We start from the raw sequence: 16,273 nt of genomic DNA on the forward strand, positions 1-16,273 counted from the left end.
GAAATGTGAAGCAGGCATCCGTTAAAACAGTAAATCAACTTTGTATGGCCTTATTGGACAACGAACATTGCTTATTCACAACACACAAATATGATTATCGTATCTACACTAAATAGATCATAAAGCCTTTACTACAACACTTGCCGGTAGACTCATGGTCACGGTAAGTTAGAAGGGTATGCCTACCTTGCCTGACCTGCTTTAGAGAAGTCTATAGGGATAGACTGAACTGGCCTTCTCAGGCCAACTGGTTCTCTGCAGTGGAGATACTGGAGAGATACTGTCCGCTGAACAGTGGCGCAGAGGCTCAAAGCACAGGGCTTTACAAGGCTCCAAGAGCTTCTGAACACTGCAGAGTTCCCTGCAGTTTACTGCCCATTGAATGCTTTTCATTGCCTTTCATTGTTCTCCAAGTAGAGAAACTGACTTGTAATTGAACTAATGTTAAAGTGTGGTTATTTTCTGTTCTGCTTATTCTCAGGTTTATCTAAGTAAGTTCCTTATAAAATGGACAAGAATTACACCATTTAAATGGATTATATTAGTCTTTATTTAAAATGTATTTCATTTCACACATTTTATAATTGCATCTCAAATTGTTATTCATTTGTCTATGTATCATGTCATTATGAAATTCCTTTGGTCCTTCAATAAATAAAACTAAGATATACACATTTATTCTTTATACAATTTAATACAGTTAAAGAGGAAATGGTCTATTTTCATCGAAGGAGAATGAGAATTAGAACCATTTAATTGGTTATTTAGGTAAGTGTTTACTGCTTTGAAAATGCAAAACAAAAATGCAATATTATTCTATTAGCTATATCATCTACTTGCAATGTTTCTGCCTTCAATTAACCTACATATTGGAGTCTTAAATATATCTTAGCAGAAAAAGTCACTCAAATCAATTCTCAAATTGTCATGAACTGTCCAGGCCTTTGCACTAAATAAACTGGAAAAATCACAACTTTGTAAACCAGAGCATTCAAAAAAAAAAACATTAGTAAACGTTCGCTAGGACTTCGAAAAACCTGAAGTCCCTTAGCATCAGTTGGATATCAGAAACGGTATATGGCATCACTATATTACAGTTCAAACTGTGGTCTTGACAGGTGGATCTGAACTTGACCTTTCCTTCAGTCATTACAGAAATAAAAAAAGGTACCACACCTTTCCTCAACTGGCTACCCAATATTAAAGCGACGGAATGCAAAAACATCAACAACTTTAGTGTTTTTCACAATAGCCTACACTATAGAGTTAAGGACAGGAGACACAGACTGTATAAGATATATAGCATCTATCAGACTAAATGATAGACAAAGGTTTGGGTGTGTGTTGAGTTGAGTTGACATTGTAGGCCCTTCAAATCAAAACAAAGCAGGTGACCTTTATATGCTGCACATTCACCTCTACACATCAACCTGAAAGACCACATGGAGGTTCAAACTAAAATCAGACACGAGTGTAAGAGAGTGAGAGAGAGTGTGCGAAATAGGCAGAGAGAATTTCTGGGTTATTAGCACTTTTGTTGGATCGTGTGAATGACAGTCCCACATTGGAAACTGTTTCACAGTGTATCGATGTAGCACCAGTGTGTTGTGGTCTCAAGTGTCTTGTCCCATCCTACCAGTTCAACCATCAAAACAAGTGTCAAAGTGAGAGATGGGGTACAACTACAAAGCAAAGCCTCAACAAAAGAAAAGTCTCTCAAAGTATAAGGGTGCAACAAGTAATAAATAAGGGGCATGTTTCAGAGTTGCTAAAATGGTGGTGGTTATTGTGTACAGCAGATCATTTCTTTACACAAAAACAAAATGTCGGCCGCACATCCACGTACAAATATCAAACAATACATACAAGTGTTAGGATGCCACCAGTGGGGGCGCTATTCCCATCAGCCCCACTCTCCCGCCTGGGCCATGCTCAACGTGTACCCATGATTGGACGTTTCTCCATTAGGCGCATGCCATGGGCTGCTCCAATCAGAAGGCAGACTGCTCCAATCAGCTAGCTCTCTCAGCATCCTGGGACGGTGATGGAAGGAAGGCGGAGGCAGGAGGAAGGAAGGTGAAATATCTCCCCCTAAGGGATCCCATCCACAGAGTCATCATGGAGCACCTGGACTGGAGGGCTCAGAAGGACTCGTCGTGCCCCACAGAGAGCTCTCCTTTGGGGGTGGAGGCGCGAGACGAGCTCTTGTCCATGCTCTCGGAGCCGGAGCTCTGGTGCCGCTGCTCAGAGCCCGAGCTGGACGTCACAGTGGACGAGGATGTGGACGAGGAGCGGGTCTTCTCCTTAAAGTCCGTTATGATGACTGTCACGTTCCCCACCGTTATGGCTAGCTGCTGAGCGGTGCTCCGGTCAATGTTCTTCAGTTTGGGCCTGGTCAGCAGGAGGGAAACACAGGGTTAGGATTACATTGATAAAACTGCCTTACTAAGATACAGCCACATTAAGGTGTGTAGTACAGTGTGGGTGGTTAGACCCAACTGCTCATTTCAATGTATACTACAAGGCCAACAGGAGTAAGAGGGAGAAAGAGAGAGTAGAACATGAAATAGCATTTATGAATCACTTGAGTTTGATTTTGGGATTTTGACAATGAAGTCCTTTTCTACATACCCAGAGTCAGATGAATTAGTGGATACCATTTTTGTGTCTCAGTGTGCAGTGCGAAGAAAGTAGCTAACTAGTGTTAGCACAATTGCTTACTAGCATTAGTGCAATGCCTGGAAGTATATGGTAACAGCTAGCATGCTCCCCTAGACTTCCAGTCATTGCACTAACGCGAGTTAGCATTGGCCAACTACCTCTAACTTCCTTCATACTGGATGCATAGACATAACAATGGTATCCATGAGTTCATCTGACTCTGGGGAAGTAGATAAAGTAGGTAATAGGCAAAATTCCGAAGTGTCCCTTTTAAAAGCGGCAATCAGCAGTTGAAACAATAACAGTGTTCTCCCCACCTCCGTTTCGGGAAAAAGCTGAGAGATGGGGCTGGAGAAATAAATATATCCCATTTAGCAGACGCTTTTGTCCAAAGCGACTTACAAGTCGGCTGGGGCCACTACTTTTACATATGGGTGGACCCAGCGGGAATCGAACCCACGACGCTTGGCGTTGCAAGCGCCATGCTCTACCGACTGAGCCACACAGCACAAACTCATATACAGCGCTATGGATCCATGATATATATATAAAAAAAAAAAAAAGAGTTTTAACCATGTATTGAGACTATAGTTTTTGTTCACATTTACTTTGTTTACAAAATGTTGGAGTAAAACAAGCGTATGAGACATTTATAGGTTATATTCTTCAAGCATCCATGGGAACATGTAGCAACTGCTGATGGCCCCTTTTAGAATATCTTGTACGACTTCCAATTAAAAAAGTGCCATGACATGTTCTCACAATGTCCAAATGGAAGATAAGGTCAGTACTAGTAGTGGAAGACATCTATAAGAGGAGAATCACCCACCTGGAGATGTGAGAGTTGTTGATCTTGGTTGTTGACTCCCCAGACTGTATGCTGGGTAAGCTCTGATGAACGTCTGTCTTAGGTCTGCACAGAAACAGAAAACACAGGGGAGTATTTATATACACTGCTCAAAACAATAAAAGGGAACACTTAAACAACACAATGTAAGTCCAAATCAATCACACTTCTGTGAAATCAAACTGTCCACTTAGGAAGCAACACTGATTGACAATACATTTCATGTGCTGTTGTGCAAATGGCATAGACAACAGGTGGAAATTATAGGCAATTAGCAAGACACCCCCAATAAAGGAGTGGTTCTGCAGGTGGTAACCACAGACCACTTCTCAGTTCCTATGCTTCCTGACTGGCGATGCTTTCACTCTAGTGGTAGCATGAGACGGAGTCTACAACCCACACAAATGGCTCAGGTAGTGCAGCTCATCCAAGATGGCACATCAATGCGAGCTGTGGCAAGGTTTGCTGTGTCTGTCAGCGTAGTGTCCAAAGCATGGAGGCGCTACCAGGAGACAGGCCAATACATCAGGAGACGTGGAGGCCGTAGGAGGGCAACAACCCAGCAGCAGGACCGCTACCTCCGCCTTTGTGCAAGGAGGAGCAGGAGGAGCACTGCCAGAGTCCTGCAAAATGACCTCCAGCAGGCCACAAATGTGCATGTGTTTGCTCAAACGGTCAGAAACAGACTCCATGAGGGTGGTATGAGGGCCCGACGTCCACAGATGGGGGTTGTGCTTACAGCACAACACAGTGCAGGACGTTTGGCATTTGCCAGAGAACACCAAGATGGGCAAATTCGCCACTGGCGCCCTGTGCTCTTCACAGATGAAAGCAGGTTCACACTGAGCACGTGACAGATGTGACAGTCTGGAGACGCCGTGGAAAACATTCTGCTGCCTGCAACATCCTCCAGCATGACCGGTTTGGCGGTGGGTCAGTCATGGTGTGGGGTGGCATTTCTTTGGGGGGCCGCACAGCCCTCCATGTGCTCGCCAGAGGTAGCCTGACTGCCATTAGGTACCGAGATGAGATCCTCAGACCCTTTGTGAGACCATATGCTGGTGCGGTTGGCCCTAATGCAAGACAATGCTAGAACTCATGTGGCTGGAGTGTGTCAGCAGTTCCTGCAAGAGGAAGGCATTGATGCTATGGACTGGCCCGCCCGTTCCCCAGACCTGAATCCAATTGAGCACATCTGGGACATCATGTCTCGCTCCATCCACCAACGCCACGTTGCACCACAGACTGTCCAGGAGTTGGCGGATGCTTTAGTCCAGGTCTGGGAGGACATCCCTCAGGAGACCATCCGCCACCTCATCATGAGCATGCCCAGGAGTTGTAGGGAGGTCATACAGGCACGTGGAGGCCACACACACACTACTGAGCCTCATTTTGACTTGTTTTAAGGACATTACATCTAAGTTGGATCAGCCTGTAGTGTGGTTTTCCACTAATTTTGAGTGTGACTCCAAATCCAGACCTCCATGGGTTGATAAATTTGATTTCCAGTGATTTTGTTATCAGCACATTCAACTATGTAAAGAAAAAAGTATTTAATAAGAATATTTCATTCATTCAGATCTAGAATGTGTTATTTTAGTGTTCCCTTTATTTTTTTGAGCAGTGTATATAAATATATATGGGTTTTTTCTTTAGGGGGTAGATTTAATATTGCAGATTGTCATTTCCATCAATGTAATTGTCTGCATCACTTCCAATCCTCCTTATCTTTTTTTGCAAATACACATATACAGTTGAAGTCGGAAGTTTACATACAACTTAGCCAAATACATTTAAACTCAGTTTCACAACAATAATGTGAAATGTAGTAGAGAGAATGAATATTTCAGCTTTTATTTATTTCATCACATTCCCAGTAAGTCAGAAGTTTACATACACTCAATTGGTATTTGGTAGCATTGCCTTTAACTTGGGTCAAACGTTTCAGGAAGCTTTCCACAAGAAGTTGGGTGAATTTTGGCCGATTCCTCCTGACAGAGCTGGTGTAACCAAGTCAGGTTTGTAGGCCTCCTTGCTCACACACGCTTTAACAGTTTTGCCCACACATTTTCTATGGGATTGAAGCCAGGGCTTTGTGATGGCCACTCCAATACCTTGACTTTGTTGTCCTTAGGCCATTTGCCACAACTTTCAAAGTATGCTTGGGGTCAATGTACATTTGGAAGACCCATTTGCGACCAACCTTTAACATCCTGACTGATGTTGCTTCAATATTTACACAATTTGCCTTCCTCATGTTGCCATCTATTTTGTAAAGTGCACCAGTCCCTCCTGCAGCAAAGCACCCCCACAACACGCGTCATGCACAAAGTAGATGTTAACTATAGTTTTGGCAAGTCGGTCAGGACAAGAACTTTAGGTGGAGTGGTTGAAAAACAAGTTAATGACTCCCAACCTAAGTGTATGTAAACTTCCGACTTCAACTGTATATACAGTGGGGCAAAAAAGTATTTGGTCAGCCACCAATTGTGCAAGTTCTCCCACTTAAAAATATGAGAGAGGCCTGTAATTTTCATCATAGGTACACTTCAACTATGACAGACTAAATGAGAAAAACAAAAATAAAGAAAATCACATTGTAGGATTTTTAATGAATTTATTTGCAAATTATATATAACAGTTTTCTTTAACCAATTATGGTATTTAACGCAGGGCCGACAGACAAGTTCCATACTTTTGCCCCCTTCCACTTCCCTCTTCTATTTTTGCGGTAACGCTGCAATTGGTTGGTTGTAATTTTGAGTAGAGCAGACATTTCCATATGTTTTAGTTAGCTGCATGTATGACAATTTACTTAGATTATAGCTTCTTTTTAGATTATTAAATTGAATCTTTTTTTCTCATACAATAAGAAAAAGACAACTGTTCTCCAGGTGTAGGTAAAGACCATAAGCAAATAGGTAAACTGGGATATGACTAAAGAGTTAATCAGGGAGGTTTTTCCACAAATAGAAGGGTATTTACCTTTCTATGGTAGCAAGATCTTATGTATTTTACTAACCTTTTATAAAAATCTATTGGAGTGAGAGGATTTATTTTGGGATATGTATACCGAGTATGTCCACAACACCATTAGACAATTTTTTTGGTAAACTACATGGTAATGTAAAAGTTGTATTTTTTGTGATCCAATATGTTATTTAGTACACTTATCAATTGGTTGTAATCCAGAGAGGTTAGAAAAATGATATAGATCCTATGAGGCTGTGGAGTGATCCAAGTTGTGGATCTTAAAAAAAAAAAAAAATGAATCATCAGCGTACAATGACACCTTTGTTTTTCAGCCCTGTATTTCTATTCACTTGATATTATTGTTGGATCTGATTTTAATAGCCAACATTTTGATGGCCATAATAAATAGATATGCTGATAGTGGACAACCTTGTTTTACTCCTATCGACAGTTTAAAACTTTCTAAGTAGTCATTATTTACTATTTTACACCTTGGGTTACTATACACGATTTTAACCCATTTTATAAGAGATTCTCCAAAATTGAAATGTTCCAGGCATTTCTCTAAATTCCAGTCATACTTTATCAAAAGCCTTTTCAAAGTCAGCGATGAATAGCAGGCCTGGTTTCCCAGATTTTTCATAGTGTTTCCAGTACTTGCCTTATATTACAGTGCCTTGCGAAAGTATTCGGCCCCCTTGAACTTTGCGACCTTTTGCCACATTTCAGGCTTCAAACAAAGATATAAAACTGTATTTTTTTGTGAAGAATCAACAACAAGTGGGACACAATCATGAAGTGGAACGACATTTATTGGATATTTCAAACTTTTTTAACAAATCAAAAACTGAAAAATTGGGCGTGCAAAATTATTCAGCCCCCTTAACTTCTTGAAACTCCCCATCCCGGATCCGGGATCGTGACTAAAGCCTCCGGCTCATTAGCATAACGCAACGTTAACGATTTCTGAAAATCGCAAATAAAATGAAAATAATGCGCCTGCTCTCAAGCTTAGCCTTTTCTTAACAACACTGTCATCTCAGATTTTCAAAATATGCTTTTGAACCATAGCAATTGACTAATTTGTGTAAGAGTATGCAAAGCTAGCTTAGCATTTTAAGTAGCATTTAGCACGCAACATTTTCACAAAAACCAGATAACCAAATAAATAAAATCATTTACCTTTGAAGAGCTTCGGATGTTTTCAATGAGGAGACTCTCAGTTACATACCAAATGCGCAGTTTTTCCTGAAAGCGTCTGTGTGTAGGAGAAATCGCTCCGTTTTGTACATCACATTTGGCTACCGAAACGAACCGAAAATTCAGTCCGAATTAACTCCATAATATCGACCGAAACATGGCAAACGTTGTTTGGAATCAATCCTCAAGGTGTTTTTTCACATATCTCTTCATTGATATGTCGTTTGTGGAAGCCTGCGTTCTTCTCTGAATTCTGTGGAAAAATACTTGCAGCTGACTTTTGCGCACCAATTTCGGCGCAGGACACCGGGCGGACACCTGGTAAATGTGGTCTCTTACGGTCAATCATTCCAATGATATGCCTACAAATACGTCACAATGCTGCAGACACCTTGGGGAAACGACAGAAAGGGCAGACGTACTCCTCTCGCATTCACAGCCATATAAGGAGACAATGGAAAACAGAGCCTCAAATCCTGCTCATTTCCTGGATGCCGTCTCATCTTGGTTTTGCCTGAAGCTCACGTTCTAGGGCACGCACAGAAAATATCTTTGCAGTTCTGGAAACGTCAGAGTGTTTTCTTTCCAAAGCTACCAATTATATGCATAGTTGAGCATCTTTTTGTGACAAAATATCTTGTTTAAAACGGGAACGTTTTTCATCCAAAAATGAAATTGCACCCCTAGAGTTTCAACAGGTTAAGTTAATACTTTGTAGCGCCACCTTTTGCTGCGATTACAGCTGTAAGTCGCTTGGGGTATGTCTCTATCAGTTTTGCACATCGAGAGACTGAATTTTCTTTCCCATTCCTCCTTGCAAAAAAGCTCGAGCTCAGTGAGGTTGGATGGAGAGCATTTGTGAACAGCAGTTCTCAGTTCTTTCCACAGATTCTCGATTGGATTCAGGTCTGGACTTTGACTTGGCCATTCTAACACCTGGATATGTTTATTTTTGAACCATTCCATTGTAGATTTTGCTTTATATTTTGGATCATTGTCTTGTTGGAAGACAAATCTCCGTCCCAGTCTCAGGTCTTTTGCAGACTCCATCAGGTTTTCTTCCAGAATGGTCCTGTATTTGGCTCCATCCATCTTCCCATCAATTTTAACCATCTTCCCTGTCCCTGCTGAAGAAAAGCAGGCCCAAACCATGATGCTGCCACCACCATGTTTGACAGTGGGGATGGTGTGTTCAGGGTTATGGGCTGTGTTGCTTTTACGCCAAACATAACGTTTTGCATTGTTGTCAAAAAGTTCAATTTTGGTTTCATCTGACCAGAGCACCTTCTTCCACATGTTTGGTGTGTCTCCCAGGTGGCTTGTGGCAAACTTTAAAACAACACTTTTTATGGATATCTTTAAGAAATGGCTTTCTTCTTGCCACTCTTCCATAAAGGCCAGATTTGTGCAATATACGACTGATTGTTGTCCTATGGACAGTCTCCCACCTCAGCTGTAGATCTCTGCAGTTCATCCAGAGTGATCATGGGCCTCTTGGCTGCATCTCTGATCAGTCTTCTCCTTGTATGAGCTGAAAGTTTAGAGGGACGGCCAGGTCTTGGTAGATTTGCAGTGGTCTGATACTCCTTCCATTTCAATATTATCGCTTGCACAGTGCTCCTTGGGATGTTTAAAGCTTGGGAAATCTTTTTGTATCCAAATCCGGCTTTAAACTTCTTCACAACAGTCTCTCGGACCTGCCTGGTGTGTTCCTTGTTCTTCATGATGCTCTCTGCGCTTTTAAACGGACCTCTGAGACTATCACAGTGCAGGTGCATTTATACGGAGACTTGATTACACACAGGTGGATTGTATTTATCATCATTAGTCATTTAGGTCAACATTGGATCATTCAGAGATCCTCACTGAACTTCTGGAGAGAGTTTGCTGCACTGAAAGTAAAGGGGCTGAATAATTTTGCACGCCCAATTTTTCAGTTTTTGATTTGTTAAAAAAGTTTGAAATATCCAATAAATGTCGTTCCACTTAATGATTGTGTCCCACTTGTTGATTCTTCACAAACAAATACAGTTTTATATCTTTATGTTTGAAGCCTGAAATGTGACAAAAGGTTGCAAAGTTCAAGGGGGCCGAATACTTTCGCAAGGCACTATCTCCAATGGAAAAAAAAAACCTGTCTGATTAGAATGAATGTCTGACAATACATTTTGCTAAAATTTTCACATCACTCTGAAGTGTAAGATGACTTGTTGAGTGTCTGATAATCTACCATTTACATAGGAGTGGTTAAAACAGGCTAAAAACGGTCCTCTGAGTATATCAAAAAAAGGTTTGGTATACCTGAAATGGTATATGCCATCCAGCTCTGGAGTTATCCCAGTTAAAGGCTTTAATTGCGTCAAGAAGTTCCTTCTCTATAATTTCACCTTCACATGAGTCTTTCTGTATGGCTGTTAATTTAAAGTTATTAATAGAAAAAATGTCCATACAATTAGCTTCGGTTAAAAGGCGCTGAAGGAGACAAATGAAAACACATGCTTTAAAGTACTTTGCTTCCTCTTCCAAAATATAATTTCTTGAATCATTGGTGACTCCATCATTTGTAACAAGTTTCAGTAAATTCTTTTTGGGAGCATTTCTATGTTGAAGATAAAAAAATAATTTGGTGCATTTCCCCCCATATTCCATTCAGTTTGCTTTATTATTATTATTAATATATTACACTTGATCTTTTTTGAATAAGTTCCTCCATTTCGTTTTCCTCCAACTTATTCTGAGCCTCTATGGTACAGTTTTCATTGCCATCTATCTGTTCTGTTAGACCTTCAATTTCCTTTGTTAGTATGGATGTCTTTGACCTAAATTGCTTTTGTTTTTAGAAAGGAGTACTGAATTGCATGGCCTCTAAAGGCATATTTAAAAGTGGCCCATACAATAAGCGGATTTGCTGTACCTATGTTATAAATTCCTCTGTCCTAGTTAAAAACAAGTTATTATCCAATAGGCTTTGTTTAAATTTCCAATATCCTCACCCACGTGGAAATTCAGTAAGAGTAATGTAATGTCTCCTTCAGCTTATTTGATGGTCTGACCACAGAGGAGTATATTAGTAAAGTTCATGTCTGGAGAGGAAAGATGCTTACACAGACAATGAACAGACATCTTACTCCTTTATAAACACACACTGACCTGATCTTTTTGATGCTGGGTTTCTTGGCAACAGGCCTGGCTGGGCTGCTCTCTTTGATGCTGGGTTTCTTGGCAATGGGCCTGGCTGGGCTGCTCTCCTTGATGCTGGGTTTCTTGGCGATGGGCCTGGCTGGGCTGCTCTCCTTGATGCTGGGTTTCTTGGCGATGGGGCTGGCTGGGCTGCTCTCTTTGATGCTGGGTTTCTTGGCGATGGGCCCGGCTGGGCTGCTCTCTTTTATGCTGGGTTTCTTGGCAATGGGGCCAGATGGGCTGCTCTCTTTGATGCTGGGTTTCTTGGCAATGGGGCCGGCTGGGCTGCTCTCTTTAATGCTGGGTTTCTTGGCGATGGGCCCGGCTAGGCTGCTCTCTTTGATGCTGGGTTTCTTGGCTATAGGCCCGGCTAGGCTGATCTCTTTGATGCTGGGTTTCTTGGCGATGGGCCTGGCTAGGCTGATCTCTTTCCCTTTTTCTTTCTCCTCCTCTTGCTCTGGCTTTTGTGCTTGGTCGTTTTCCGGCTTCTCCTTATTGCTCTCGTCTTTATCCAGGGGAGGTTCTCCTTCTATTTCTGGCTTCACTCTCTCCAGAAACTCTCCCTCGGGGTGCTCCCCCTCCCCGTCCAAGAGCTCCCCGTCCGGGCCATGCTCCCTCTCAGGCCTCTCCTTCCTCTCCTTCTTGGGCGGGGGAGGCATCGCGTACTGTTGAGCCACCTGCTGGGCCACCAGCTGGGAGTTGATCCTGGGTTTCCTGTAGAGGCCAGGGCACAAATAGAGATTAGCAGGCAGCAGAGAATCCAGGCTCAGCTTTCTCAGGACAAGATGACCATGAGCAGCCCCTGCCTGACCACATAGCAACACACACATCATCTGCATCATCTTATAAAGAGTTTGCTGGATTGAGCCTCTGTGGAGTGAAAGTGTTAATGTACACACGGCTGACTGGATGCAAGTGACAGCTCTTGGTCAGGCTGGTCTGTTTGAAGAGTATTCTCACTAGCACAATGCTATAATAAAATGAATGTGGGGATCACAAGGTGGGACAGTTGCAGCATGTCATTTACGTCCTCTAATCTGATTACTGCAGCGTTGGCCCCATTTGTCACAGACTGGGATACACAGAGACGTGCAGCCACTCACTTACTAGCTGGCTTGCCCACCAGAGCAGAAAGAAGTCACTCTCTGTGGCTCTCTGTCGTCACTCACACACAGACACACCTAGCCTATTCTCTTTGAGCCAAACCATTCTCGTTCAGCAAGCAAATGCGTTGTGAGTGAGAGGTGGAGACAAATGAGTGCCTTGGTGGATGAATAAAAAGATCTAGGATAAAGGGCTCATTGGGAGCTCATCACTCTTCATCCTGAGAGGTTAGAAGAGGTACTTCATGGGGGAAAAAAAACCAAACACTTCAGGCAACTGAATGAGAATGCGAGGATTATCGTGTGAATAACTCCCGACTAGGGGCTGTTCTTAGTCCGACACGAAGCAGAGGGCCAGGGAAACAGCCCTTTGGAGGGTGATATTTACAATAATTCCCGGGTTATTGCTTTCATAAAACAGTTACTAACATATTTTTCTAAAGATTACATGTTTTCATTCAAATATTTAAGGGCCTCCCGAGTGGTGCAGCAGTCTAAGGAGCTGTATCGCAATGCTAGTGGCGTCACTACAGATCCGGGTTCGATCCCGGGCTGTGTCGCAGCCGGCCGCGACTGGGAGACCCAAGTGCACAACGTTCCCAGCGTCGTCCAGGTTAGGGGAGGGCTTGGCCGGCCGGGATGTCCTTGTCCCATCGCAATCTAGCGACTCCTGTGGCAGGCCGAACGCATGCACCCTGACACGGTCGCCAGTTGGACAGTTTTTCCTCCAAAACATTGGTGCGGCTGGCATCTCGGTTAAGCGAGCAGTGTGTCAAGACGCAGTGTGGATTGGTAGGGTCGTGTTTAGGAGGACGCATGGCTCTTGACCTTCGCCTCTCCCGAGTCCGTACGTGAGTTGCAGCAATGGGACAAAACTAACTACGAATTGGATATCATGAAATTGGGGAGAAAAAAGGTGCAAAAAGTACACATTTTGATTAGTAAATTCATTTTTTTCATCCTTCCACAATATTGTCTGGGCAAAAGTCATTAGCCAAATGAACTGGTTGTCCATTCCAAATGTTCTAAGCAAAAAAGGATGTCATGCAGGCTATAGTAGCTACTCATCCATTGCTAGCTCGCCAACTAGATCAAACACAATCACAGCAAGCAGCTGAAATGACTGCAAATTTCTTTTACCTTTGTTTCTATTGCCATTTCTTTGGATATATCCATTATAATCATCCTGATAAATAAATTCACCCGGCTCAGAAGATGTCAGTCTCTTCACGTTCATTCTTTCTACGGCAGGTGGAGATTGCAAAAAAAAATGCAACGTTGTTGCACAGGTCAACGAGAAAGGCAGCAAGGTTTAGACTAGAGGTCTAATCGGCATGGCCGATTAATTAGAGCCGACTTCAAGTTCTCATAACAGATCGGTAATCTGACTTTTTGTTCGCCGATTATATTGCAATCCACGAGGGGACTGCGTGGAAGGCTGACCACCTGTTACGCAAGTGCAGCATCAAAAGGACATTGTGAATGCAAGGAGCCAAGTAAAGGAATAGGCTAACAAAGCTTACATACAGATGAAGTCAGAAGTTAACATACACCTTAGCCAAATACATTTAAACTCAGTTTCACAATTCCTGACATTTACTCCTGGTAAAAATTCCCTTAGGTCAGTTAGGATCACCACATTATTTTAAGAATGTGAAATGTCAGAATAATAGTAGACAGAATGATTTATTTCATCACATTCCCAGTGGGTCAGAAGTTTACATACACTCAATTAGTATTTGGTAGCATTGCCTTTAAATTGTTTAACTTGGGTCAAACATTTCAGGTAGCCTTCTACAAGCTTCCCACAATAAGTTGGGTGAATTTTGGCCCATTCCTTCTGACAGAGCTGGTGTAACCTAGTCAGGTTTGTAGGCCTCCTTGCTCGCACATGCTTTTTCAGTTCTGCCCACAAATTTTCTATGGGATTGAGGTCAGGGCTTTGTGATGGCCACTCCAATACCATGACTTTGTTGTCCGTAAGCCATTTTGCCACAACTTTGGGAAGTATGCTTGGGGTCATTGTGCATTTGGAAGACCCATTTGCGACCAAGCTTTAACTTCCTGACTGATGTCTTGAGATGTTGCTTCAATATATCCACATCATTTTCCTGTCTCGTGATGCCATCTATTTTGTTAAGTGTACCAGTCCCTCCTGCAGCAAAGCCCTCCCACAACATGATGCTGAAACCCCCGTGCTTCACGGTTAAGATGGTGTTCTTCGGCTTGCAAGCATCCCCCTTTTCCCCCCAAACATAACAATGGTCATGATGGCCAAACAGTTCCATTTATATTTCATCAGACCGACCAGAGGCATTTTTCCAAGAAGTACAATCTTTGTCCCCATGTGCAGTTGCAAACCGTAGTCTGGCATTTTATGGCGGTTTTGGAGCAGTGGCTTCTTTGCTTAGCGGCTTTCAGGATATGTCGATATAGGACTTGTTTTACTGTGTACAATGGGGCAAGAAAGTATTTAGTCAGCCACCAATTGTGCAAGTTCTCCCACTTAAAAAGACGAGGCCTGTAATTTTCATCATAGGTACACTTCAACTATGACAGACAAAATGAGGATTTTTTGTAGGATTTTGTAGGATTTTTAATGAATTTATTTGCAAATTATGGTGTAAAATAAGTATTTGGTCACCTACAAAAAAGCAAGATTTCTGGCTCTCACAGACCTGTAACTTCTTTATGAGGCTCCTCTGTCCTCCACTCGTTACCTGTATTAATGGCACCTGTTTGAACTTGTTATCAGTATAAAAGACACCTGTCCACAACCTCAAACAGTCACACTCCAAACTCCACTATGGCCAAGACCAAAGAGCTGTCAAAGGACACCAGAAACAAAATTGTAGACCTGCACCAGGCTGGGAAGACTGAATCTGCAATAGGTAAGCAGCTTGGTTTGAAGAAATCAACTGTGGGAGCAATTATTAGGAAATGGAAGACATACAAGACCACTGAATCTCCCTCGATCTGGGGCTCCACGCAAGATCTCACCCCATGGGGTCAAAATGATCACAAGAACGGTGAGCAAAAATCCCAGAACCACGCGGGGGGAACCGAGTGAATGACCTGCAGAGAGCTGGGACCAGAGTAAAAAAGCCTACTATCAGTAACACCATGCCGCCAGGGACCCAAATCCTGCAGTGCCAGACGTGTCCCCCTGCTTAAGCCAGTACATGTCCAGGCCCGTCTGAAGTTTGCTAGAGAGCATTTGGATGATCCAGAAGAAGATTGGGAGAATGTTATATGGTCAGATGAAACCAAAATATATCTTTTTGGTAAAAACTCAACTCGTCGTGTTGAGGACAAAGAACGCAGAGTTGCTTTCAAAGAACACCATACCTACTGTGAAGCATGGGGGTGGAAACATCATGCTTTGGAACTGTTTTTCTGTAAAGGGACCAGGACGACTGATCCGTGTAAAGGAAAGAATAAATGGGGCCATGTATCATGAGATTTTGAGTGAAAACCTCCTTCCATCAGCAAGGGCATTGAAGATGAAACATGGCTGGGTCTTTCAGCATGACAATGATCCCAAACACACCGCCCGGGCAATGAAGGAGTGGCTTCTTAAGAAGCAGTTCAGGGTCCTGGAGTGGCATAGCCAGTCTCCAGATCTCAACCCATAGAAAATCTTTGGAGGGAGTTGAAAGTCCGTGTTCCCCAGCAACAGCCCCAAAACATCACTGCTCCAGAGGAGATCTGCATGGAGGAATGGGCTAAAATACCAGCAACAGTGTGTGAAAACCTTGTAGACTTACAGAAAATGTTTGACCTCTTGTCATTGCCAAAGGGTATATAACAAAGTATTGAGATTTGTATTTAGTCAATAACAAAAGTTCTCCACCATAATTTGAAAATTCATTAAAAATCCTACAATGTGATTTTCTGGATTTTTTTTCATTTTGTCTGTCATAGTTGAAGTGTACCTATGATGAAAATTACAGGCCTCATCTTTTCAAGTGGGAGAACTTGCACAATTGGTGGCTGACTAAACACTTTTTTGCCCCACTGTATATAGATACTTTTGTGCCTGTTTCCACCAGCATCTTCACAAGGTCCTTTGCTGTTGTTCAGGGCAACTGCACAAATTTCTTGTTAACAAACTGTAGTTTTGGCAAGCCGGTTAGGAACTAAAACTTCTTAACTGGGAATATTGAAGACTCATGTTAAAAGGAACCACCGCTTTCATAAATGTCATCATGTTCTGAGCAAGAAACCTAAACTTTAGCATTTTTACATGGCACATATTGCACTTTTACTTTCTTCTCCAACACTGTTTTTGCCTTATTTAAACCAAATT

General features: G+C 42.5%; 1 protein-coding gene across 1 annotated transcript in view; it reads right to left on the reverse strand.

Moving 5' to 3' along the window:
* Positions 1-526: 526 nt before the first annotated feature.
* LOC135542163 (RING1 and YY1-binding protein B-like) overlaps positions 527-16,273 on the reverse strand; it is a 43,892-nt gene continuing 28,145 nt past the window's right edge. The window contains exons 3-5 of the mRNA XM_064968889.1: positions 10,832-11,575; positions 3,491-3,574; positions 527-2,391 (exon numbers count right to left, since the gene is read on the reverse strand). Coding sequence (XP_064824961.1) covers positions 2,142-2,391; positions 3,491-3,574; positions 10,832-11,575 — 1,078 coding nt within the window. The 3' untranslated portion in view covers positions 527-2,141. The remainder of the gene's footprint in view (positions 2,392-3,490; positions 3,575-10,831; positions 11,576-16,273) is intronic.

The sequence above is a fragment of the Oncorhynchus masou genome, chromosome 6 (assembly GCF_036934945.1).
Source record: "Oncorhynchus masou masou isolate Uvic2021 chromosome 6, UVic_Omas_1.1, whole genome shotgun sequence".
NCBI classification, from domain to species: domain Eukaryota; kingdom Metazoa; phylum Chordata; class Actinopteri; order Salmoniformes; family Salmonidae; genus Oncorhynchus; species Oncorhynchus masou.